Here is a 27,039-nt window from a genome sequence, read left to right as displayed (position 1 = left end):
CTAATCATTTGCATTTGTTAGTTACGGTGAAGGAAACCACTAATAGTCCGCAAAAGATACAACTCTTAATTATAAAGAGAAAGAACATTGAAACCTAACAAAAACCCAAATTTCTAATCGAATAATAAAAAATTTATAGACTTACCCAACAAGGAACTAATCATAGGTGTCATCAATGGGTGAATTCATTTACAATAAACGTGAATATAAACATTAGCTTTAGGGATTACTAAAGCATTATGTGCAAAACTTTTTTAAAAAATGTGAATATAAAACATTAGCTTAAGGGTTATTAAAACATTACTTGCATAGACTACCTCTAAGGATGGAAAACTTGAAAAAACAAAAAAAATATACTAATTAATATTTTGATTTCTATATGAATGAAGAGTCTATTAGTATGATTTTTTCATGAACAAATTTGATAAGCATGTGTAAAAATTTAATTTTTAAATCTTACATACAATTATGTACATAAGTCATTAATCTCATGTTGTTTAAATTTTCAATGTGATATAAAATTAATTGAAATTTTCAATATTTGAAGTTACAAAGAAATTTTGACTAAAATGCCATAGCACATGTAAAAATCATTGGTCCGTTTAGCATATTTTAATAAGAAATATATAGAGTAACGTTTTTTACCTATATAGCTTTTTTGGCTTATTAAACCCTAGATGGATCAGTAATTTTTGAGAAGCATCAATTTTAGCTCGAATTATTTTAAATAATTTATAATAAAAAATATTAAAATTGGAAAAAACTCCACAGCTTTTTTCTGAGTGTTTAAGCAAAATAGATGAAAGAAGATGAAGAAGAAGAAGAAGAAGAAGAAGAAACACACGTACTCTAACCTTCTGAACACGGACAAAGAAGGAGAAGCAGGGGGTGGGGGGGAGAGGAGACAACTGAAGATTTTTCATGTTCTAGAACATTGGAGTAGGGGAGAGCTTCGTTTAATGGCGGTGAGTTAAGAAAAATCTTCTTCATTTTTAAAAATTTTTTTTTATATGAGTTTATTTGTTACATTTCATTGGTTTGATTATCTCTTGATTTGATTCGCGAAGCTCCATCTGTCAACTGCCTTTCAAGATTCTTCCCACATTTTTCTTCGGTTGTTCAGCAACGGTATACAAGCCCTCGAACTCATCAAGGACAGCATTTCTCACTTGTTTAGCAACATGTGCCCCTGCAAGCCCTACGTCGATCTGCATCAAAGGTAACTCCCCCCCTTTCTTTAGTTGTTCTAGAGATATGTGGTTGCTGAGGAAGTGAAAGATGGATTGTAAGAGACTGGGGTTTGTTTGATTGGCATTTTGTGAGTGCCTTTTCTGTTTCCAAGTGCTAAAATAAACACACTTTTTTGCTTTCAGAAACTGGTGTATTTCCAAAATGTTATCTGAGCAATCCAAACAGTGTTGAGTTGTATATTTTCATTATTTGAGACTCAGTTAATGTAAAATCTCTACTGGGACTGAACTTTGTTCACTGCTTAGCTCAACCGTGTTGAGCTTTCCATTCCAGAAAACCATTTCAAAAGAAAAACTTCTTTTGCATTTTCTTGGCATTGAAATGGATGTTGGGAAATTCAGGCGGTCTGTGTGCTTGTAAATGTATGCATGAAGGTAGAAAGGTATTGAAATAGTTGTAAACCTGTAATACATATATTTTTTTCCTAGACTAGTCCCTATACCTACCCCAGATCCATACAATTACTACCCACTTTTTATCACCTGGGTATTAATAGGCTTGAACTTGGATATCATATTCAGGAGTTGTTATGTTGAGTTGTGGTTTTGGAAGTATGTGCTCTGGGAATTTATCTACAACATGGGCCTTTAATATGTCTAATCTGGTGTTTCTGTTGCTATTTGTAATGATATTAGCAGAGATTTTGTTGAAGGTTTTTATCAATCTCATTAAGGCTTCACTTGTTTGATGAATAATTGTTGAGAAATTTAATAATATCGTGGATTGGCCTTTCGAATGTAAAAAGTGCAATTGTCCTGGTAAATAATTTTCAAATTAAGAAGCTGGATCGCCATGTGCATGATGAACAAGTCATATATCTCTATTGTGGTGAAAGATTTGACATGCAGCCAGTACTAGTTATTTGAAAAGTGTGTAAATTGTTTGATAGTTGTCTTTTTGCAAACCTTTTCAAATTCTGCCATATCACTGCATGATCTCCACCAATTTTTACATGTTTACTTTTGCATGAATGTTGTGCAGGATGGTTATATTTTGTATTTGTCTCAAATCATGTTACAGTTTTAATGAACTTGACCTGTGATAACTTATACCTATACTGCATTCCTTATTTTATGGACCTTATCAGGCTACTCCTTTTTTATTTTTTTTAAATGTTTGGTGTAGGACATCAAGGCATGATGAAGTACTGCATTCTGTTCTCAAAGATATTATCGTGTCTGTTGGTGATGAATATCAAATAAGAACACAAGATTGGCTTTCACAAAAGAAGGACTATGATAATAAAGGAGATTCTCTTGAAGTTTTCAATGTATTGGATGCAATGTTGAAAGACAGTTTGGAACGTTTGAAAATAATGAGGTCAGCTTTTAATATTCATCGTTTTTTACATGAACATTTGAAGAATTGTTTAGATGTTGAAAGAAATAAATGAAACTTAATCTCAACTAGATACTTGAAATTTGTATTTTTTTCCTGCTGTGTGTGTGTGTGTGTGCGTGTGTGTATGTGTTATTTTTCTGCTGAAGCGTGCATGTGCACCAGATGTATTAGATAATTTCTTTGCAGCCAAGCTGTCAAGAGAGGTGCACTTTTTCCATCTACATCAGAAATAATTTAGGGAAGCTGCGCAGATAAATTATTTACCGAGTTGTAAAATCTTTTACAGCTTCGTTCCTTCAACAAATGTCACCAATTCTTGAGATGCCAACTTGTTAGTTTGCCATACAATATTAAGATAGTACTGGATTCCCTCTCTCTCTAACTTATTTTTTTGATATATAATTATAATTAGAGCATTTGTGCATTGATTTGCTGAATTGCGGCAACTTAAAGATTGGATAGCCATTTTCTTGTTTAGAGTTCTGATTGGTCATTTCAGCTACTTGAATACATAAAAGTTCTTTCAAACACCATTGAGGAGTGAACACTAATTTTTTTTCCAAATCTATCAAATTTAATTGAGTTTCAATTATGTTTTTGTTTGCATAAGACTGCACATGGAAGTTATTTGATTTTTTTTTAATAAGTGCACATGAAAGTAATTGTTCATTGTTGCTGCTTTCGCTTTTTCTCAGCCCCTTCCACAGTTTATGAGATCCCAAATGATTTCTCTAAATCTCTATTATTGAATTTCTTGATTTTCTCTGGTTGGCATGATTTCGGTGCTTGTTTTTCTTTATTGAAGGGATTGAATATATTATCTCAGTCTAAGTAATTTACAATCTGCATACCTGAATATGATGTATCTCTTGAATTCTTCAGGGACAGCATGTCACTGGCAAAGTTAGGTCTCAAGGATTACACTTTTAGATCTGATTACAGTGGTCATGTATTTACAATCAGGAACTTGTGTTTGGAAGGAAAGTTGCAATCAGCTTTATGGCTTCGGAACAAAATGATACATAAAAATGTTATTCCTGATGTTCTTACTCACAATTACATTGTAAATGGACTTTGCAAAAGAGGTGACTTGGAGAAGGCAGACTGGCTTATTAGAGAAATGTTAGAAATTGGCCCCCCACCTAATTGTGCTACCTATAACACTTTTATCAAAGGTTATTGCCTTATTGATAATGTGGATAAAGCTCTGTATCTTTTTTCCAGTATGGCTAGTAGCGGCATTAGGCCAAACCGAGTTACTTGTAACATACTTGTGCATGCACTTTGCGAGAAAGGCCTTTTGGAGGATGCTAGGAAGCTTCTTGGAGAAATACTAAATGATAATCATGACCAGGAAACATCAGATTTAATTACCTCAACTATACTTATGGATGGTTGTTTTAAGAATGGTGATATTGTTAATGGTCTTGGTCTTTGGGATAAGATATTTCAAAAGGTTACCCAAATAGATGTGGTTGCATATAATGTCCTTGTCCATGGATTTTGTTTGAGCCAAGACATGAACCTTGCGTATGGATACTCCTGTGACATGTTTAAAAGAGGTATACTTCCGGATGTTTTCACTTATAATACTCTCATAAGTGCCCTTTGTAAAGAAGGAAAGTATGATGAAGCTTGTTATACCCTTGGTGTTATGTCAAGAATGGGAGTTGCTCCAGACCACATTTCATATAAATTGATTATTCATGGCCTATGTATTCATGGAGGTGTTAATAGAGCTTATGAGCTTCTTCTTCTAATGCTAGAGAAGTCAATGGTGCCTGAGGTTTTGATATGGAATGTTGTGATTGATGGTTATGGGAGATGTGGAGATGTTAATAAGGCCTTCTCTGTTAAAGATCAAATGGTGGCATTTGGTGTTCTGCCAAATGTATACACTTATAATGCATTAATTCATGCACAAGTGAAAGCTGGATGTATTTATGATGCTCATTCCCTAAAAGCAGAAATGCTCTTAAATGGTATCTCTCCAGATGTCATCAGTTATAATATGTTGATAGGTGCTGCTTGCAATAAAGGAAACATCGGTTTTGCACTCCAACTACATCATGAAATGCTGAGAAGGGGTTATGATCCCGACATAATAACTTACACAGAACTAATTAGAGGTTATTGTATGAAAGGCAACTTGAAAGAGGCAGAAGTTCTTTTTGCCAAAATACAGAGATCTGGTTTACCTATAGATCACGTTCCATTTCAAGTGCTTATAAATTACTGCAAAATGAGAGAGCCGGATAGGGCTTTTGACCTTTATCAACAATGGTTAACAAGGGAGAAATGATTAAGCATTGGCACATCAGAATAACAACTTCTGACAAACAATATCCTGCTATGGTTGCCATGTGCAATTTGTGTGCCCAAATTCGAGCCATCTCTGCAATAGTGGCAACTATCTTCTAATGGCATGATGGAATTTGTCAAGCTACATATGAAATGTCATAGGTATGTCTTTTTACCATTTCTTTTTTCCTGTATTCTTCTCGTTCTGCTGAAAGGTTCCCAGTATTATATCTGCCATTTTGTGACTTGGTATCTAATAGAAAACATAGTATTGAGAAAATTTTGGTCGCAAATTTCTGTTTGAATACCGTGCTGCTTTTAGTGCTAATGCTAGGGTGAGATGGAAAATGATTGTGAGATTTTTGCATAAGATTAAAAAAAAAGAAAAGGAAATGGGCAGCCTGGTGCACAAAGCTCCCACATATGCGGGGTCCGGGGAAGGGGCGGACCATAATGGGTCTATAGCACGCAGCCTTACCTTGCATTTTTTCCAGAGGCTGTTTCCACGCCTCAAACCCGTGACCTCCAGGTCTCATAGCGACAACCTTATCGTTGCGCCTAAGCTCCCCTTCAGACTTTTTTATATGATTCTAAAAATTTTAATTTTTAGTGTTCAACTTGTTGAAAATTTTTAGTATGTACCCCAAGGATATAAAACTGAGAGCCTTGTTTGGTATAGTATTTTATCATTACTTGTTGGCTTGAAATTAAGTGTCTTTAGTCACAAAGTAAGGGCCGTTTGGTATCACTATAGTTTTTTTATAATTTATTTCCAAAACTAAATAAATTAGAAACCTAATTGAATTCATGTTCATTTTTGCCCTCGGATCAAGTAACAATTGAAAAATATGATTAAAATAATGAAAATGCAAAAGAATACAAATTATAAAATATTATAATAAAAATAGAAGTAAATTATAATTATTTTATTTACTTATTATACTTTAAACTGACTTTTTAGTGATCTAAGAAAATTCTATTGTACGTGACAATTGAAATGGCAAAAATAAAATTTTGGATATTATTTTTTTCAATTTTTAAAAATTTGTGGATATTTTTTTGATTATATTTTAAATTCACACTGTTACTTTATTTTAGTTTTTATTAATTTTTTTTTATAGAATGAATGATTTAATCCACAAATGTCTATTCTGGATGCTAAGAGTGGCTAAACTGACAATACAAATAGAAAATTGGAAACATAAACAAATGTGTTGATAATTCATTTCTTCATTTTACGACACGAAAACAGAAAACAGAATGGTAACAAACAGCCCCTAAGGTGCCTTTTGATTGCACCATTTTCTTTTTGGGTAGGTTTTGTCCTTGGGCTGAGTAGATAAAATTTTTTCACCATTCTGTGTGGTTTGCTTTTCATTTTGTGTTTGTACAGGGAACTATGGATAAGAACTTTTTGCCATTTGGGCATGAACTTGTTTCTTAGCTCATCTGTTGCCATAGTGAATCAATGACGTGTTTATCAGATTATATTGGTTTTGAAAGATTCCATAAATCAGTAATAGATAGAATTTTATAATCAATATTAATGGACACTGGATAGAGTTATAATATAAATATGATTATTTGCTTGCTACTCGTTAGTTACTGCAAAATTGAGCATTCCTGGGATTTGGTTGCAGTTTTTGTTTCCTCTTGGGGTGGTATTTGTTGAACTCACAGTTCTTATTGGATAAACATGGTGATGTTTTTCTACCATTAGCCAAGACATTGTATTTTGGGAAAGTGTCTTGATTACCTACTAAGAATGGGTTACAAGTTGCATTTTATATGGTGCACAAAAGTTCTAACTTGTTAGTTTACCACTTCACCTAAAAGATTAAGCTGTTAGGTTGTGGGCCAACAATGTATATCAGGCCTTAACACTCCTCTGCGCATGCAGTCTGATTGCACGTGGAGTGATAAACACGCAATGAATAACACCCATATTGGGAGCACATAACTCTTTTTTTTAAATAAACTTACTTTAAACGTGGGAAACAAGACTAGAACCCAGGACCTCTTGGCAACAATGGCTCTGATACCATGTTACGTTACCACTTTACCAGTTTACCTAGAAGCTTAAGCTATTAGGTTGTGGGACAAGAATATACCTCAAGCCTTAACATTACTCCTTCCTTAGGGGAAAAATTGCCAGTTCTATCCTGTAGTAAATTTTTTGTTGACACTTTTTAAAAGTAGTGTCTTGGGCAATGAATAAAATATCAACGCTGATAATCATGGTAGGGTTCAAAAAATAAGGGAATATTCATGAAGATATTGAAACATAATTTTGATGCGTTAAAATGATTTACAGTCATTAGTTATTGAAAGTTAAAGTCAGAATATTACTGGAGATAAAGCTGTACCATCAAATGAATCTACTCAATTTCTTGATAACAGAGATAGAGCTATATCCATGTAAGCATCTGAGGGTTCCTTGGTTAGGATCTTTTGAATGTGTATCAGCCATGATTTACCTCCTTCCATATAGGGTATGGATGGTGCTAAGTTGTCCAGTGCTGTAAACTTGATGGAAATCTTCTGACAAACCCAGTCCTGCTGTGAGATCAAAGAAAGTGGCTGCTGGAGTTCTTCTACTTAGAACCGCCAGTGCTTAGTCAGACAGAAACGTATAGTTGTGAGAGGCAGAGTTTACATACCTTTCATGATTGGAGGGTCTATTTATATATTTTCAGACAGCAGTGACGTCTCCCTAAAATTAAAAGGAAATTTTAGAGATTGATCTAAAAATTACTTGGAAAATTTTATAGAAATGGCTATATACACAAGCTATGTCATAAATATAAGAGCGTTGAGCAACTATAAAGACAATGCAAAGAAGATGTGTAGCTAAAATGAGAATGTTAAGATGGATGAAAGGTTCGACTTTTAAAAGATAACATAGTAAATGAATTCGCAGTGAGGAGTAGCACTTTTAGAATATTAGATAAGGGAAGGGTGCTTTAGATGTTGGGCATTTGTGAAATAGGGTAGACAGGACACCACGATTCAGGATCAGTGATTTGATTGATGTTCGAGGCAATAGGAGGGAGGAGGGTATACTTCAAAAAGAACCTGAATTGAGGTACCAAAGAAGAATTTGATGGCCTCCAACTTTGAAGTTTGAAGGAATGCTGTCCTGGGTGAAGCCAAATTTGAAGAAAAGATTCATATAGCCAACTCCTTGTAGTGGTACTGATAGCATTATTGATGGAAACTAATCTTGGAACCCTATTCTATTAGTCTTGGAGTTCTAGAAGATACGGTTTTGCTGCATTTTCGGCTTTTCAAGGATGTTGTCCTGAGTCCGGCTGAATTTTGAAAAAACAGTTAATTTAGCTGACTCCATGTAGTGGACCAGCGGTGCTTTCCAGTTTGTTGGCCACTTCTTGCAAACCCTGTTCTATTAGACCTAGGTTAAAAAATGATAGGTATTTGGTGCAATCTTGCAAAACCATGATCTAACATGATGACTAAATTCTCTCTCTCTCTCTCTCTCTCTCTCTCACGGTGACTGATCGTCAACTTGGATGTGGATTCTTGAGGGTGATCTGGTGAGATCCAGTCACCTCTGTTCTTGGTGATTTAATATGGGTTATTATCATTCTTTTAAAGATGATGGAAAGGTGTTTAATTTTGATAAATTGAGTTGGGGATTAGTTTGAATTACAGAATTTTTGTTAAATTAATTTTGTTTAATTTTCAATTGGTTTTAACTCGTTTCATTCTGGTAGTATGTCGTTGTGGTTTATATATGGGATCTGGGGACTGTTTCTAAGGGTTTGAAGGAGGATTCTGTTGCCTGAAGTTGCTTGCAAAATATTGGGGAAGATTTCTGTGCCTGGAGTGATTAAGAGCAGAGGGCTGGACTATTTCCGTTTATTTTCCTAAAGGGAAAGAAGCTTCCGGATGTGGTTGTTTCTTACGACCATGGAGAAAATTTCTGCAATCAGGGAAGAAAACAAAAAGAAGGAAGATGCATTTGTGCTTTGCTGTTCAAATGTTCAAAGGATCCATGAAGAGAATGAATCAGAGAGTTGCAAGGGGTTTTCAAACACATGCTAAGTTGATGCTCTTCAGAAATTCCTGGTGCAGTAAGCAAACTATCCAGCAGAATTAGGAATGAAACAGGTCTTACTTATTTTCCGGTGAAGAATGCGACAGTCTTCAGCATAGTCAGGAAATGTGATTGCAAGGATTTGATTCCAAATAAAAAGGGATTTTATCCAGGCAATGAAGTTTGTGTTCATGAGGATCTTGGATATAGGGGCAGATTTTACACTTAAAAACAAGCAGTTATAATAGAATTGGGCTCAATTATTTTGGGCTGACCTCTATGGGCTCCTTTTTCTTTACACTGAATGGCATCTAATACATAGGCTGTTGAAAAACAAATGACAGAATCAGCCCATGCCCAACCACAAGCTGATTTGTCAGCCCAACCATGAATAATTAAGGAGCTTCCAGCAGCAGGACTTATAAGCCCAGGTGAAACAGGGCCTGAACTAGGGAATGGTTCGGCAATTCATTGCATGTGCTTTAGAGCCCAAGAGGCGTAATTATCTTAAAAATTGAGAAGGGAGGTGCAGAGGTCATGAGCTCTTACACATATGGCAGCTCATGAAAAGCTTCAAAATGTTCAAGAGCCATCTCCGCTTGAATCAACAAAACAAGGGGAAGTGTTTCGTTCTGATTCACAGTCTACACCATGATTTAGAGATCTTAATCCCTGTGAAGGAAGCAAGCAATCTCTGCATGGAAGGCCGCATTGACCATCTCTAATTAACATAGTGAGGAAGAGGAGTAGATGAGGGATAGATTATCTCCATAGTCAGATTAGGATGTAGAGAGTCTTGTGAGTTAGGGATTTATTGGTAGATCAGATGATAAGAGAAAATGGGATAGACAATGAGTTTGAGTCTTCTTCATCTTCTTGGAATAAAATGGAGAAGTTTACAGATTGTCAGGTGGTTTTGGAGGAGTGTGATTTGTCTGGACAGAAGGAACAGGGAGACAGCACAGGTTGGTTTTTTCCATTTGAAGAAAGATGCTGACCAAGTAGATAGTCTAATTGAGGAGGAGACTTCAGCTATTGTTACTGTTTGTGAATGATGTTTCAATGAGATTGATCCAATTTTAGAAATTGTCAGGTAGCTTTGAAAAGGAGATCCAGCGAACTCTAATTCTCAACCAGGTATTCTGCCTTTTCCAATAAAGCCTATGTTTGCTGATATTTCTGCATGCGAAAGGGAGGAATTTAATGAGGGAGGAGTCTTAGCTGTTTGTCCATTTGTTTCTTCCCCCCCCGCGGGGCGGGTGAGAGGGAACCCTGACCTGCATGCTATTTTAGAGGGAATGGGTATAAAGTTAGTCTTTTAGGGGAAGAGCATTTCAAAAACCTATGGGGGGTGGGGGGAAGAGAGTTGGAAAAGAATTAGATAAGCTAGTAATTGATGTTAATTATTTTTATTATTACTATTATTTTTTTTTGTTGGGGGGGGGGGGGGGGTGGTTGAGGTATGAGGGGAAAAGTAATTAAACTATGAAGATAATTACTTGGAAACTTGGAATGTGAGTGATCTTGGGGATGCTGGGAAGAGAAGGCTAACTAAGGAAGTTTTGTCTAGAAATTCTCCTGATATTGTTTTCCTTTAAGAAACTAAATTTGGTATGAGTTATATGGCGCTGTTTGATTTTTGTTATCCGAAGTGGATTGTGAAGGGTGATTTTAATTTGGTGAGATTTTTGGGGAGAAGAAATGCGAAGGGGTGGGGGGTGGGAGGACTACCTTAAGTATGCTGAGTTTTTATAGGCTCATTGGGGAGTGTGAGTTGAGGGATCTTCCATTGGAATGATGCATTTTTTCCTTGGTCTATTATAGAGAGAGATTAGTTGTACTCGTTAGATCTATTCTTGTTTTGTTTTGTAGTGATTGAGAGGATGATTTTCCTAGTCTTGTCAAGTTACCTTGTGTAGATCAGTTGTTGGACTATCTCCCTATTTTATTAGAATCAAGCAAGGTTAGGTGGGCCCCTATCCCATTTGGGTTCGAAAACATGTGGTTGGATCATAAGTCTCTCCATTCTTTGGTTAAGAATACTTGGGTTGAGGTGTTTGTAAGAGGTTAAGAAGGTTTAAGTTCATAAAAAACTTAAAACATTTAAAAGATATACTGAAAATGTGGAATGTTGAAGCCTTTGGAGACAATAGGGTTAAGAAGGCTAGCATTTTTATTTTTATTTTTTTATGAGATTGATTTGTTCGATAGAAAAGAGGAAGGAGTATAAATGTAGTTGGAGGTGGCAAAGCAGGTTTTGTTGAAAACTGAGTTAGAGGAGGTGCTATCTAGGGAAATGAGGAGAATGTTAACTTTGAATGGGTTAGAGAGGGTGATTGTAATACTAAATTTTTTTCAAAGGCTGGTTGATGGTAAAATGAGAGGAAGTATGGTTAGGGAATTGGAGTTGAGGGGAGTAGTTTCTTCTGACATTTGATTGATTGCAAATTAGACTTTGGAATTCCTTTCCAATTTTACTCTCCAAGGAGGATGAGAGTAGGCCTATGATTGGGGGCTTGCAGCGGAAATAGGTAAGGTGGTTGAAGAGGCCTTTTGAGGAGAATGAAGTTAGGAATATAGTGTTTGATTTGGAAAGGGATAAAGCCAGGGATGGATTTACTATAGCTTTCTTTCAGGATTGCTGGGTTGTGATTAGGCTGATTTGATGAAGATTTTTAATGTTATTTACTTTAATGGATTCTTAGGAAAAATTATTTGTTCTACTGTCATCACTTTAGTGCCTAAATGGGATTCTATATTTTTTTTTTCTTTCATTTTGGTTACTAGTGTGTATAAAATTGTTGCAAAAGTGCTTGCAGATAGGCTGAGTAAAGGGGACACTATATCTTAGGCCCAAAGTGCTTTTATTGGGGGAAGATAGACTGTGGATGCTATTTGGTGGCAAATGGAGTAGAGGATGTTCATAGGATGAAAAAGTAAGGTATTATATTTAAATTGGATTTTGAAAAGGCTTATTGTTAGGTTAGCTGGAATTTCTTGGACAAGATCTTTGCTATAAAGGGTTTCGGGGAGAGGTGCCAGGGTTGGATGAGGGAGTGTTTGTCAAATGCTTTCTACTCAAATCATTATCAATGGTGAACTTGAGTGGTTTTGGGCTTTGAGGAGGTGTTAACCAAGGGGACCCTCTATCTCCTTTTTTGTTGTCCATGTATTTATACTTTGAGTAGACTGTTAGATAGTGTGGTTGACCGAGGTAATGCGAGAGGGATCTTTTTATTTTTTTCTTTTTTGGGGTTGGGGGGGGGGGTGTGAGGGTATGCTGTGTTTCACAATCTCATCTTATGATACTATATTTTTCTTTTGTTATCATAGATGGTCTTTTGAATGCTTTCACAATTCTCCAACTTGTTGAGGTGGTTCCATTAAAAAAGGACACCCTTGGGCCACAATGTTTTCCTTGCCTTGCAAGGGTTTGGGGGGGGGGGGGGGGGGGTTGTCATAGTATACGCAGCTTTACCCCTGCTTTTTGAGGTGGTTCCATTCTTGAAAATAAATTTAGGACATAGTAGTCTCAGTAATGTTGGATCTTTGGAATTAGTCTTTTGGGTGTGGTACCGAGAGTGGCTGCCCTTGACTTATTCATGAGTTCTTTTGGGGGTAATGCTAAGTATGTGGGTTTTGGGATTCAGTGATGGAGAGGGTTTTGAAGCGTTTGGATGGTTATAATAGAACTTTGTTTTGTCTCTAGGTGGTTGTATCACCCTTGTTTAGGCTTGTTTTTCTAGCATTTCTCTTTATTAAATTGAGGAAGCAATGAAAGATTCCTTTGGTTGGGGGTAGGGGAGAAGAGAGACCACCTAGTTAGTTGGGAGCTTCTGTTTAGATCTAAGGTGGAGGCAGGTGGGGGTCTTGGAAAATTGGTGTAAAAAACACTGCCTTATTGTGGAAGTGAGTATGGTGGTTCCCCTTTGAGGAGAACTCTCTTTGGCCAAAAGGCTTGCAGGCTAATGGGTAGGATGCTAGTTTGGCATTAAGATGTTCTGGGGAGTCCTTGGAAGTGTATTGCTCATATCAGGTTTTATTTTTTCTTCATAAGCAAATGTGTAAGTTTTCATATATCAAAACATGTCCTTTCTCCCTTTGCAACCTCTCTCCCTCTCTCCTTCCTGGTTTAGTGTGTCACTATGGCAGCTGTTGGTCATGAAAGAAGAGAATCGCAGTTGTTCAATCCAAACAGAAGAGAAAACCTTCGATCTGAGGCTGGATAGAGTGGGAAAGGGCAAGTTTCTCTTTGTATTGGATCAGTACCATACTGTGATTGATGGCTGAGATTGTCTTTGTCATTGATGAAGTGATTCCTGGAGGGCTTGTCGTTGGTGTTTGGAAGGTTTAGTAGGGGTTTCTGGAGCATTTGAATTGGTAGTATCATGTACTGGTTGGCGTTTTGATCAACAACAGTGGAAAAATTCTTGGAGTTAGTGTTGGGTTGGCGTGGTAAGCAATATTTGGTTGTCCTGGAGGATCTAAAGGAAATGGATGGCAAGGATTTGTGCTGGAGTTTCATGCGATGGCCAAGAAATTTGGTGCAATGGTTCCTGTTATTGATGAGGGGCTACAGAACACTAATCGCTTGTGGAGCAAGGTGGTAATAACAGGAAGCAACAAGGTTTGCTATCAGTGTGGGGGTGTGATGCACGTTGTGATGCCTCGTTGTGCATCCTTTGTCCCGGAGGATCTAAAGGAAATGGATGGCATGGATTTGTGCTGGAGTTTCATGCGATGGCCAAGACATTTGGTGCAATGGTTCCTGTTATTGATGAGGGGCTACAGAACACTAATCGCTTGTGGAGCAAGGTGGTAATAGCAGGAAGCATCAAGGTTTGCTATCAGTGTGGGGGTGTGATGCACGTTGCGATGCCTCTTTGTGCATCCTCAACTGTAAATTCTGCAGTAGTGCTGTGCATCTAAATGCCACTAGGGTTTCTTTGAAGGATGGTTGTGTGGAGTGGAATGGGCTGGCTTGTGTGAAGAATGGGGATGTGGGAACCCAAGGGGAATGGTGTGGGTTTGGAATGGCTGGGCCGAGTATTATTAATTTTACACTAAATCTGGGCCAGCTTTTGGCAGTCTTATATCAGATCCAGCATATAGGAATGGGCCTTCGTCTCAGGCCCAAAAAACTAATCCACATCTGGTCCATTTATCTCAGGCTTAGCAGTTTGGATTTGATAGCTCAGGCACAAATCTCTTTTATTATTTATTATTATTATTTTTAATCAGCAGCCTGTGGACTCTTCAGTCTTCTCTTTCTCTAAAGCAAGCCCACCTCCTATTTTTTGGTTCATCGATGGAGAAAGTGTGGGTGGCTACTTTCTCTTGACTGGGAAGAGATTCCAGTCTGGCTAAGTTTAAAGGACAAAAGTCGATCAGAGCAACTTTGCACGTAAGTGAGAAATACAAATGAGTCTCCAGTGTTGGCTATTGAGTAGGGGGCTATTATTAAGGACCTAGAAGGTGGTGTTAACAAAATTAAAGGGAAAAATGATGGTTCCTGTGGGGGTGGGGGTGTGGGATCTTTTGGTATGAGAAGGTAATCTTATAAGTTTAGGGGCCAAAGGTTTATACTCGGAAGGCGGTTCAAGTGGGTGTGGAAATGTGGGAAAGATTTGAGAAGGGTATTTGGTAGAATATCACCAAAGTTTTAGAGAGGTATAGAAGGAAATTTATGTATTGTGGAAGATTCAAATGCTCAAAGGGCTATTGCCAGCAAGAGGGAAAGGTAAGGAGAAGAAGAAATGGGGGATCTCTCCGATAATGACAGTGAAGTCCTTAATGAGTTTGACTGTGACATGAAGTTGCTTTTCAATGAAATTGGGAACAATATGGATATGGTTCCAACTCTTCTAATTTACTTGGCTTTGTATCGTATGTGCCTTCATCTCCGTAGAAGGTAGGGATTCCTGATTTTGAGGATATGGTGGTATGTATGATAGATAAGCTACGATGTAAGGATGGAATTCTGCCTACTACTATGGAGGAGATTTTTTGTGAAGGATTTAGAAGCACAACAATTGGTGGATAAGATGGGTTTCTGACTGTCTAATCCTAGAGGAAATGAAGTTCGTCTCGATGGTGGTAAGGTAAGATGAGAAAGGGCAACGGAGAAGTAGCTAATTTGAAGGGCTCGGTCAATTATGATGGAAAGTGTTTAAAGAGGCGTTTTCTTGGCTCTTTTTCTCAATTTTTTTGGAAGGGGTTCCTGTCCTTGTCTAGGTTGTAATTTCTCATTCTCTATGTAATATTTTTCTTCCTTTTTAATAAAAAAAAGTGTATTGCACAGATCTATTCTTTGTTTATCCATATATCAAATATGTTGTGGGCAATTGGTCTCGGATTTATGTTTAGGAAGACCCTTGGCTGGGGAATTATGAGCTTTTCATTTCTTTTCCTTGTTTATATTGTCCCTTCTTAGCGCATAATAATGTCATTGCTTTCTTTCTTACTTCAAATGGGTCTACTACCTTGTGGATTGTCATTTTTTGTAGGTTCTAAATGATAGGGAGGTGGAAGAAAAGATAAGACTTTTGATGTCATCGTCCAAGTGGGAGAGACAATTGGTTATGGGATTTGGATTCTTCAGGAGTCTGTTCTTGTAAATCTTTCTTTGAGCATTTGATTCAAACCTTGTGAGTCCTTTCCTCTCATTGTTCTATCTAGAAAGCTAGAAATCTTCTCTAATATTAATGAGGTCTTTGATGGTGTTATCTCTGGATGCTTGTTTCTCATGTTGTGAGAGGCGCAGAATCCGCATCGCATCTATTGTTGCAATGCTCTTTTGCTTGGGAGATTTGGACTAAGTTGTTCAATGTTTTTAGTGGGAATTGTGTTAGTCCGGTTTGGTGGAGGATTTATTAAATATATCTTTTACACTTGGGAAGAGTGGAGATGGTTTGGTTTTTTGGACTTCTTTCTGGTCATTTGCAGCAGGCTGTTTTAAGGGGTGTCATTTTTGGATCTTCAGCAATATTGGAAGGCAGGTTTATTTTGATTGTTGTCTATTCTTTTATGGTTTCTTTTTTCCATAGGAGGATGTATTATTCTCCTCTTTGTGCATTCTTTCCTGTGGTCATTGTTCTCTTCTTTTTCTATTGAAAAAAGCGTAGGAGTTAGAAAGAAAAAAAAGATAGGGATTCACTTCATTCTTCAGAGAAAGTTTTAGGATCTAAGGCTATTCAAGATAAGAAAAATGGTAGATTGTACCATATTTACTTGTATACTCCGCCTTGAATCAGGATTGTTACTTCGCATGTCTTGGATGGATTGCAATGGTATGCAATCCTGATTGTTGTATTCAATCACAAAAATGAAAAAATAATGGGAAGTTGAAGATAAAGAGTGTCAAATGACAAAATAGATAGTAAAAAGAAATAAGTCATCTTATTATGTTTTGTTGAATGGATTCTTCTCCAAGTGCATGCACACTTCCAATCTGAAATAGCAACCGAGTGAGTCTGCCCTTACATACTACATAGCGAGCTGAATGTTATCAACCTCTGCCTAATTTTTTTAGATAACAAAATTCACTAAAAAACAGTACAATAGATGGAGAATAAGGAATATTCTGCTAAAACAAATAATTACAATACCTCTGCCTTACAATCCTTTTGAGGGTCATACAGCTTTACCCCCAAAAATCCCAAAAGAATGAGCCCAGAAAAAAAGCAAGAAAAGTAACTTTATCCTGAAGCAAGTTCGCAGGAGTCTTCTGATCCTTGAAAATTCTTGCGTTCCTTTTGTTTCAATTAGTCCAAATAATGGCATACAAAGCACAAATCTGCACGTCATGCACACATCTGGGTTAAGGTCCTTATCATAGTTACCTGGAATTCAATGCGTCCAGGTTGCGGTATGGGTTAGGGAACAGGGTATGCTAGTTAAGAGGTACGCGATTCTCGGGGTGGCAGGCTTAGTTGGTATGCCATTTTGGGTCATGATACACTTATTTCGGATCATGGTAGGTTTTGATTTATTTACTTTTTATCATTATTTTTCATATTTGAGAAAAAAAATATGTATTAAACTAATAATTACAATTTTTTTTACTCATTTTAATTTTAATTTTATTTTTACAAAATTCAATTACCGAAACATAATTATGCCACTATTAATCTTGATTAAATTATATAAATTAAAAAATCAATTAGTAAATTGATTTATTTCTTTTAATGTAAATTAATTGTAATTTTTTAATAATAAAATATTATACTACTGAATGAATAAATTTGTTGGACTCTTTAAATAAAAAAAGTTAATATTAAGAAAAATAAAATTCATTAGTAGTTAATATTAAGAAAAATAAAATTCATTAGTATCGGTTGTACAATTTTCAAAGATAATTGAGTGGTGAATGCTGGGCATTCCTTTCCACTAGTAATAAACAACAAAAGAGAGAGAGTTTGAGGGGGTGGGGGGTGGGGTGGGTGTTTAAATCCCTCGCTCACTCAAAACAACTCTCTTGGGTGGGTGGTAAATCTCTTTGTCTCTAAATCATCACTCTCTCTCTCTTTCTCTCTCTCTCTCTCTCTCTCTCTCTCTCTCACATTCGAATGGAATCCATCCACTATTGCAGCAGGAAACTGGAGCCCTCTTCTCTTAGTGTCATAGGCTTTGCAGCAGCAGGAGACCCTCTTTTCTCACCATCATAGGGTTGGCCGCAATTTTGTAGCAGCTATTTCATCTCTCTGTTCTACAGTTCTACCATTCAAGGTTCAAGCACAACTCAATTTGCTATTTTTCTCACAATTGACTTTGAAATGTTGCATAGTTTTGCATGTTGAATATTTTTGCGATTTGGATCTCGACCACCATTGATCTAGGATGCCATCGATCCTTGAACTGGTATGTTCGATCTTGTTGTGGTCCCACGGGAGGGATGCAGTAACTATGGTCCTTATAAGGTCTCCCTATTTAAAGCAAGTCATTAGAATTTAATCCTATTGAGAAGCAAAGTGCAGATGAAAGCCTGAATCTTAAAAGGAATCTTCGCTTGGAAAACATTTTTATTCAAAGGGAAAAGACCTAGGACTTCAAGGTTTTAGAATATGAATAAAGAAAGGCTTAAAAGATAAAGACCCCGAAGAACTCCCAATCCAAAGCTGAGCATTGCTCCACATAGTAGGTGTTAGATTACCACTTCACCTAAAAGTTTAAGCTATTATATTGTGGGCCAACAATGTATATCAAGCCTTAACACTCCCCAGCACGTGCAGCCTGACAACATTTGGAGAGATAAACTAATGATAAATAACACCCATTAGAGGGAATACTGTAATTTTTAAATACCACATAATAAGCATGACCAACAAAACTAGAACCTAGGAACTCTTGGTAATCTGGCTTTGATACCATGTTAAATTACCATTTTACCCAAAAACTTTAGTTAGGTTGTGGGCCAATAATGTATATCAAGCCTTAACAGTAGGAACAAAAGAATGAGGCACACCCAATAAATAAGTTGAAATTGGTTGCAATAGGAATATAGATAGTCTAAAAAGATGGAGCACCAAGAGCTCCAACAGAATCTCTTTGATTTGAGATTACTGAAAAAACGGAAATCCCATGAAAGAGAATCCTTCTTTAAAAAGGAAAAGTTGAAATCTGTGCAATAGGAACGTGGATAGTCTAAAAAATGGAGCACCAACAGCTCCAACAGAATCTCTCCCACCCAAATATGCTCCCAAAGACAAATTCTAATATCATTACCCACTTTAAAATGTATGAGGAAAGAATAGATAAGGAACAAACTTTTTGGGACTTGTGTGGGAAACATTGCCACTTCAGTGTCCCATCCATTTCTCTGTACTCCATACTTTTAATAGTCTTGTGCCATAGGGAATTAACCTCTAAGGGAAACCTCCATAACCAGTTTCAATTAAAAAGAGACGTTTTTAGATGCTACATTACTAGGCCCCAGTTCCCCCTCATATGTAACATCCCAGCTAACAAGGTGATCCATCTTATTTTCCCTAGAACCAGACCAAAGGAAATCTCTCATAATTCTTTCCAAAGTCCTCGCCAATCTCATGGGAATTAAAAAAGGGATAAAAGATAAATGGGGTTATTAGAAAGGGAGGCGCTAATTTGAGTAATTCCACCCCCAAACTCTAAATTAGTTCCAACCTTCTAATTTCCTCTGCATTCTCTTGAGCAATAGGTCCCAAAACACAGCAGTTAAAAGGATTACCCTCTAGACCCTAGTCCCTAAGGGAAGATAAAGATGCAATAAAGGCCAAGACAAAGAGTCACAACCAGCAAGAGACCTAAAACCTTTTATATCTGGGAGAAAAGGACTTCATTTGAGGTTGGAGAGAAATTTCCCTAATCGTCCACTACTATCCCAATGTACAGAACCCAAGATGGCTTGAGCAATCCTTCCTTTGATAGAAACCTCAGTGGCATTGGTTTCCTGTTCTTAATTGCAGTCAAGCCAATCCTTTGGTCCAAGGCTTCAGCCAAAAAAACAAAAAAGCCCTTTAGTCTTGTCCTATGGGTGGATGCAGACTTAGAGTCAAGCTACTATGGACATGAAAATCTCTGTATCGCCTGCGAATCCTTCTAACTCATCTTTTAATGCCCCAAGAACTAAGCTAAGGGGAAGCCTAGCTCCAAGAGCGCTTATTCCTCTTTTAGGAAAGAGAGAGCCCTTCTTTGCCATAAGCGCCTCTATAGATTCATTTGCAGTGGATTATTGAACAAGAACGGCAGATTCAATAGCAGCAGAGAACTAAGAGATATGCCTGCTGTCTATTGTGCCTGGTCTCTAATCGGATTTTGATATCAGATGGACATTCAAACAAAAAGAGCTGCTAATCTCAGAAGGGGAAGTCTGCTTTGCTGCACTTGTGGATTCTATGGCATCTTCTTCTTTAAACGACCGTTAGAGAAGTGTAGTAAAGGCTTTTGAAATACCTTTACACAAAATACCAATAATCCCTCTCTATTTCAAAAGAATAAAGAAGATCTGGATTAACCAACTAGAATGTAATGTAATGTATCATATCTAGTGCCTTTTGGGCTATGAACCAAACTAGGAAGAAAAGTCATGTACCCCACAAAAATATGGTGAAACATTAAGTCTTATGAATCGTAATTCCTATTGTAAGTCGAACAAGCTTACCATCCCCATTACAATCTTATGCTTAGCTGTTCAACACGGATTGGCGCGAATAGGCCATGTGTCTCACCTAGATTTCATGAGTGCTTTAACAATCTTGCCTCAGATTATATAGGAGCTGCCCCACTCCACACTTATATAGGTACAATGCACTGCAATTATGCACATCACCCATAAAGGCAACAGAATTCATTAAGAACAAGTGCTCAACATCACACATTGTAGTCTTACACTACCCTCAGCATAGGAATGAATATTTATAAGTTCAATGATAGTGTATATGAAGAAGGGGAGCTCAGGCACAATGATAAGGTTGTTGCCGTGTGACCTAGATGTCATAGGTTCGAGGCGTGGAAACAGCCTCTTGCAAAAATACAAGGTAAGGCTGCGTACTATAGATCCATTGTGGTCCGCCTCTTCCCCGGACCCTGCATATGTGGGAGCATTGTGCACTGGGCTGCCTTTTTTTTTTTTTTTTTTTTCAATGATAGTGTATACGAAGACAACCTACTTTTGTTACCCATATGAACCTACTTCATGGGATTTCCAATCACATAGGTTGGGTTACCATCACCTTTGATCTTCCGGTTATAGGCATAAGCCCCATTCCCCTCCAATGAATCACACACTAGCTTTCTGCCTAGTAGTTTAGTCTTGAGGATATACTAAATTCATCCTTAAGCTCACATATGTAGGGAAATCCCTCACTCAAGCTACTTGACAGCATCATGTCTTAGGTGCATATGCATGTTTTCTTATTATAAATTTTATTCTTTGTATGATCTATTGCAACTTCACAAACACAATGCATTGACATAAATGGAACTGGTTTCATCAATAAAGGGATATTTACTAAGAAATTTCTTGGCCACTCAATTTCAGTTCCTGCCATCTTTAAGTCAATATAATCAGACTCCATGGTAGACCAAGCTTTAATAATTTGTCTGGATAATTTCCAAGACTTAACACTCCTTCATATAGTAAATAATAATTTCCAAGACTTATCAATCATCATGCATCACTGTTAAATAATAAAAATAATATTAATGAAATTGCTTTTGTATTAGGTTAAAAATAAAGTAGTTTACTGGTCAACCAATGCTTTCAGCATTTCTTTACAATTAATTCTATTTTTTAACTTTCCAATGCCATCATAGATTAGCCAATCTTTGAAATTTTGACCAAGATCGTTCACCTTGCTTCTCATGAACATACCAAAATAACCTACCTCAGTAGGGAAAAAAAGGACTTATCTATACTACCCAAAGTAAACTTTCAAACTATATGAGGAGTAATATTGCAATAGAATATTTATCTTAAAATGATAAATTTGTATAAAGGAAAAGTCAATGAAAATGCCTTCCACCTCATACACTTGTGATTGAACTCTAACCCATAATGGTTGTGGGTGGCGGGGAATGCATCAGTTGCAGCAATAGACAAAAGAAGCTTTTATCAACATATTCCAATATTACTTGAATCGGCTCAATTAAGAGAACCAGCGATGTAACAAAAGAAATGATGCTACAAGCATCGATGGAACCCCTTGAAATCACTGGAGAACAAACACAAAATATAGACAACGCCCCAAAACATACATTAACAATTAAAATAATTTCACAATTTAAAAATGTCACTAATCGTCTCAATTTTAAACATGTTAGGAAAAAAACCTTGATAGTGAGCAGTGTAGCATCCATATGATCACCCTATATTTTTTTTAAATCTTCCCTGAGATTGTTGGAAAAATGAATATGGAAACAGGATGCAAAAAATAAAATTGAGAAACTTATCTCCCTTGGGGAAGATTTTGCCCCCCAATATGGTGCAGAAGGCTCGTTGGCGTCTACTTCTAGGATACAACAGCCATTCCGATTGGTGTGCACTCACCAATTGAGAGACAAGAATGGTACGACTTGGTTAATCCGGATAGATATATTTCAATAATAACCAAATGAAAGAGATGACGATCAGATCAGAAATAAGAGAATTTTTCAGATAGAGTAGTTGTGATCTTATATATCTTTATCTCTCGAGATATACGTGTGTATATATATATAAACATACAAAAATTAAAAATTGTCGAGATGAGAATGCTTAGATGGATGAATGGTATAACATTGAAAGATAAATTAAGGAATGAACATATTCGCGGAAAGTTAGGTGTAGCTCCTATAGAAGATAAGAGAAGGGAGGGATGATTTAGATAGTATGAACACTTGCAATGTTGGCCACATAGTGTGCCAGTGAGGAAGAGTGAGTTAGTTACTGTGGGGGGCAGTAGAAGGGATAGGGGTAGACCTAAAATAACTTGGGAGAAGATAGTGAGTAAGGATTTAATATCTCTGAATCTGTCAAAAAAATGGTCCATGATCGCATAAATTAGCGGAAAAAGATTCATATAGCCGACCCCATCTAGTGGGATTTAGGGCTTGGTTTTGTTGTTGTCGTTGTTGTTATATATATATAAACAATTGATTTTAAAACTATCACAAAAAGGGTCAAAAAATTATTGCAAAAATGATCAACAGTCAATACTATTTTATAATGATTAATAAAACTAAATGAAGCCAGATAAAGGAACTAGATTTTGTAGATCGATTGCTCGTGTGATACCTGAAGTATTAGAGCATGTTCGTGTTCAAATTAAAGAAGGGTCGGCCTCTTTCTGGTTTGATCGATGGTTAGCCTCTTGTTCCCTTTGTGCTAAGGTTCAGGAAATCAGAAACCATAAGTTTCGAACACGAGATTGTTGGGACAGAGATGAGTGGAATGTTGATTTATTAGTGGATCTATTGGGTGAAGAACAGGCTGAGGAAGTAATGAATTCTGCTATTTCTTGCAAGAAGGGTCCAAATACAGTAATTTGGGAACCTTCAATAGATGGGAAATTTACCACGAAAGTGCTTGGGAAATTATAAGGGAACGTAAAGAGGAAATCTTAGTTTCAAAATGGATCTGGTATCCTATGTTGCCAAAATGGTTATCAATTTGTATGTGGAAGTCTTGGTTCGCTTGTCATCCGATTGATACTCGTATTCAAGAAGTAGGTGTTCAGATGGCCTCTTGGTGTGATTGTTGCTCAAATGCCAAGATTGAATCTCTAGACCATTTGTTTTGCATGGGATCTTTTGCTCAGGAGGTATGGAAACAAGCAGCAGTGGCGTTGGGTGTTAGTTGTATGGCAACGAATACATGGAAAGCCAGAGTTAATTTTTGGTTTAGTTGTGCAAGACGGGCCTCATAGTTAGGCATTTTGGTAGGTCTCATACTTAGTCTCATCATTTGGAGACTTTGGAGAGTCAGGATGCAATCAATTCATGATTCGGTGATAACGTTGGGACTTGATATTAAATATTAGTTGAGATCCATTTCGAACAAGTTAACTAAATGTGCACCTGCTTCTTGCACGGATATTGCAGTCCTTCATGCTTTGGATATTTAAGTAAAAATGTGAGGGTTCGTCTTCCTTGTGTAGTTAGATGGTGTAAACCTGGGATAGGTTGGGTTAAGTTGAATGTGGATGGAAGCTGTAGAGGTAACCCACGTAATTGTGGTGATGGAAGCGTGATAAGAGATGAAAGAGGATTATTCAAAACAGCTTTTTCCTCATTACTAGGTTATGGAACCAATAATATGACTGAATTGAAAGCGATTATTATAGGGATTAATCTATGCAAAGATCTCGGATTTGATCAAGTGGAAAAAAAAAATTAAACATTTAAACGACCATTAGAGGAGGGTAGTAAAGGCTTTTGAAATACCTTTACACAAAATACCAACATGTATGGCCTAACTTACGGTTTTGTTTGTAGAGTAGAAGCTTTTCAGATCAAACTTAGTGTCTTCCCTTTACTTAGCCTCTTGCATCATATTGCCAATTTTCTATCGCATATATTCTACTTAACTGCTAAACTTGTATCCTCTGTCCCTTGCCTCCTTCCTTTTCTGTGACTAGGCTCTCGTGACACCGCATCATCCACCATCCTAATTCACACACAGCATCCAATTTAACCTTGCTTAAAGAATTTTCAACCCTTGTATCCATCCTGTGCCTGGCAGCCTGGCCAGGCCTTTCTGGCATCATCTCCAGCCCTGCTGATGAAAATTAACAAACTTGGATTTTCTGCCCCCAACCATGTCCCTGTGCTCTGTAGTGCCGTCTGTAGTGCAACATCACCATCCAATCCAACCCACTCCAGACATTTGACAGCTATTTAATAAAACCTGCTGTTAATTCTATAAAAAATAATTGAAAAAAAAACACACACTGTTGAATAGTCTTTTACACAAAAGGCAGCAACTTAGAATTTATCTAGGGCAGAAAATGGCAACTGGAGTCTAAACTCTCAATCGAGATTCTTTCTCTTTGCCCTCTCAAGTACTGAAAGGAGTGAAGCATATTGTATAGGGCTTTTACTTTTTTTTTTTTTTGGGTATTTCTTAGAGCATTTTCCATACAGTTATTTTATTGCATTACAGAAATTCTAGATTTGCGAATTCTTTGTCCCATTAGTGCCTGGAAACAAATGGGTGTTTACAACACACTATTCTGGTGATCAAATATCGGCTTAATAAAAGCTCCAATAATATGTTTCCATGATATGTGAAATATATGAACCAATCAGAAGCCGATTGAAAATCGCTAGATTTGTCATGAAGTAAAGCTGCATGCAAATTACTGCATAAATGCATACATGTGCCCACGCGCACACACTCAGATTTATGTGTCTATTTATGTATGCACATATGCATACATATGCATGTGTGTGTGTAACATAAAATGTAAATCCAGTTCAACACATGATTCCACAAATTCACATACTGGAACAATTCAAGTAGCCATATCAGTATCCTCATAAAATGTGAAAATGCAAAGGCATGTTTAACTCTTATTTTTTTTTTTTAAAGACAGTTTAACATCTGATTCCACAAAAATTCACATACGTATTGATTTATGGTCAATTGTTTTTTTTTTATTCTTAATTTTATATTTTAAATTGTGTTAGACAAGAAGTAAAGTCATAATGATCTTATAATTCTCTGTATCCAGTTCTCTGTATCCAACATGCATGAATGACACAATAAAAGTTGTACTTGGACGTGCACGCATAGATTCATGAATCTACATATGTTTGTATGCATGCATGGTTCATACATACATAAATAGATGCATGCATGTGTGTTTGTAATATAAAAAATAAAACAAGTTTAACAACCCATTCTACAAATTCACATATTGGAACAATTCAAGGAGCTATACTGCTATACTCATAAAATGTGAATGCTGAAGCATGTCTTACTTCTATGTGTTTTTCTTAAATTGGGATTTACAGTCAATAGTTTTTTTTTTTTTGAAGTCATAATGATCTCATATTTCTCTGTAATTACCAAACCTTGGGGACGGGGAGCTGGATCTAGTGATTAAATTTTTTCACGCTGTCCGAGTATGAAGTTCAAAGCTTGGGTCTGGATTTGGACAAAGCACTATAAAAATTGTACTGAGTTTTCCTAGACTCCATACAAATCTAAATTCAAGGCTCGAACTCTATTATCCCATTGCTTAGCAATATTGACCAGGTCATGATAGAAATCTTTTTAGTGAGTGATTTTTGACTCTTCCCTGCAGGAACTAAATCAGCAATTATTGCAGTCAGTCAATGTTAGCGCCGGGACATTGGTGAATTATTATGATTGTTACTCTGGTTGGATTCAACAGTTGGTAAGACTTGTCTAATGAATGTTTGGGCTGGTGGAATAACTGGGGAGTAAATTGAGGGAGTGTAAATATATCAAGCTATTCCATATTGGCTTGGATTACGGCATACTCACTCCGGTGCTCGAAATTTTGTGAGTCATTTGGTTCTCTACTTGGCTTGGTCTACAATCTCATATTGACACGGAAACAAGAAAGGGTAATTACAGTTACAGGACATTGTTTATAGCTTTCCATATTTGGATGCTAGATTGACATCTAGGTGCGAATTGCAGGTTCTTGTGGATGAGGTCACAGAACTTGTTGAGCTTTGGAACTTTTAGTTGATATCAAGAATCGACTGGTTGTGCGCGGAATAAGAAAATGTCCACAAGTGCCGCTAAGATTGTGGCCAATCTGGGTCCCAGGGCTGCTGCTGCTGCTACTTCCGTAATAAGAACTCTTGAGGGAATATTGTGAATCATGGAGGACAATTATTTGCAATGGATCCTGCTGCTGTAACAAGAACTCTTGGGAGTATATCGTGAATCATCGATGACAATTATTTGCAATCCATTGGCCAAGCTGAGATATTTGGTGGAGATTTTGTTTTTGTTTTATTTTTTTCAATGACATGCCCCCCCCCCCCCCCTCTCTTGCTCACCGCCTGTGAGAAATGCAGAGGCAGGAGTCTGCCCATGTCCTGCATCAGGTGATTTGAAGGCTGTTGAACAGAATTCACACCTCGGCATCCCCGCTGAGATGCGTTGTCCTCAGCTAAGTCATCTACCTACATACAGGCATTTTGGCTGGGATTCTGTTTAAACAGAAAGTATTCATTGTCGGGATATTGTTTTCTATCTTGCGGGAATGTTTGAGTTTTTTCAGGATGCAAACTAGTAGTTGGTACCTTTAGATGCCAAATTCATATGGATCAAATCTAGACATTCTTCCCCACTGTCAACAAAGGTCAGAAAATGTGGTGGTTTTAGTGGGACGGGTCATTGATGCATTGGATAAACAAATCGGCATTGATTGCTTCCCAGAATGGCCCAAAATTTTGCCAATGAATATTTGCAATTGGAAAACATATACAAGCATTGGCGCGCAGTTTGGCTGATGAAGAAGTATATATGCTAGGCATCATATATATGGTGTTTAATTTTTTTAGTCATTTTCTTAATGTTCGACTGTTTTTTTGTTTGTATTTACAAATTAATTTAATCATTTTTTAATGTTTCTAAAGCTTACTATGAGCCA

The 27,039-nt window shown here is 36.9% G+C and overlaps 1 protein-coding gene across 1 annotated transcript; it reads left to right on the top strand.

Moving 5' to 3' along the window:
• Positions 1 to 702: 702 nt before the first annotated feature.
• On the top strand, positions 703 to 27,039 carry LOC131152317 (pentatricopeptide repeat-containing protein At5g24830). The gene is made up of 6 exons (XM_058104141.1): positions 703 to 965; positions 1,068 to 1,219; positions 2,377 to 2,571; positions 3,475 to 5,055; positions 25,714 to 25,999; positions 26,076 to 27,039. The coding sequence occupies exons 1-4, from the start codon at positions 810 to 812 to the stop codon at positions 4,892 to 4,894; spliced, it is 1,923 nt and encodes a 640-aa protein (XP_057960124.1). The 5' UTR covers positions 703 to 809; the 3' UTR covers positions 4,895 to 5,055; positions 25,714 to 25,999; positions 26,076 to 27,039.

The sequence above is a fragment of the Malania oleifera genome, chromosome 3 (genome assembly GCF_029873635.1).
Source record: "Malania oleifera isolate guangnan ecotype guangnan chromosome 3, ASM2987363v1, whole genome shotgun sequence".
NCBI lineage: Eukaryota > Viridiplantae > Streptophyta > Magnoliopsida > Santalales > Ximeniaceae > Malania > Malania oleifera.
Note: the sequence above shows the minus strand (reverse complement) of the source record. Positions and strands in the feature narration are given on the sequence as shown.

Excerpts from the sequence above, each read along its gene's own strand:
- LOC131152317 (XM_058104141.1), top strand. The coding sequence starts at position 810 with ATGAAGAAGAAGAAGAAGAAGAAGAAGAAACACACGTACTCTAACCTT. Across the intron at positions 966-1,067 it reads GAGAGCTTCGTTTAATGGCG|CTCCATCTGTCAACTGCCTT; the intron begins GTGAGTTAAGAA and ends TGATTCGCGAAG. Across the intron at positions 1,220-2,376 it reads TACGTCGATCTGCATCAAAG|GACATCAAGGCATGATGAAG; the intron begins GTAACTCCCCCC and ends TGTTTGGTGTAG.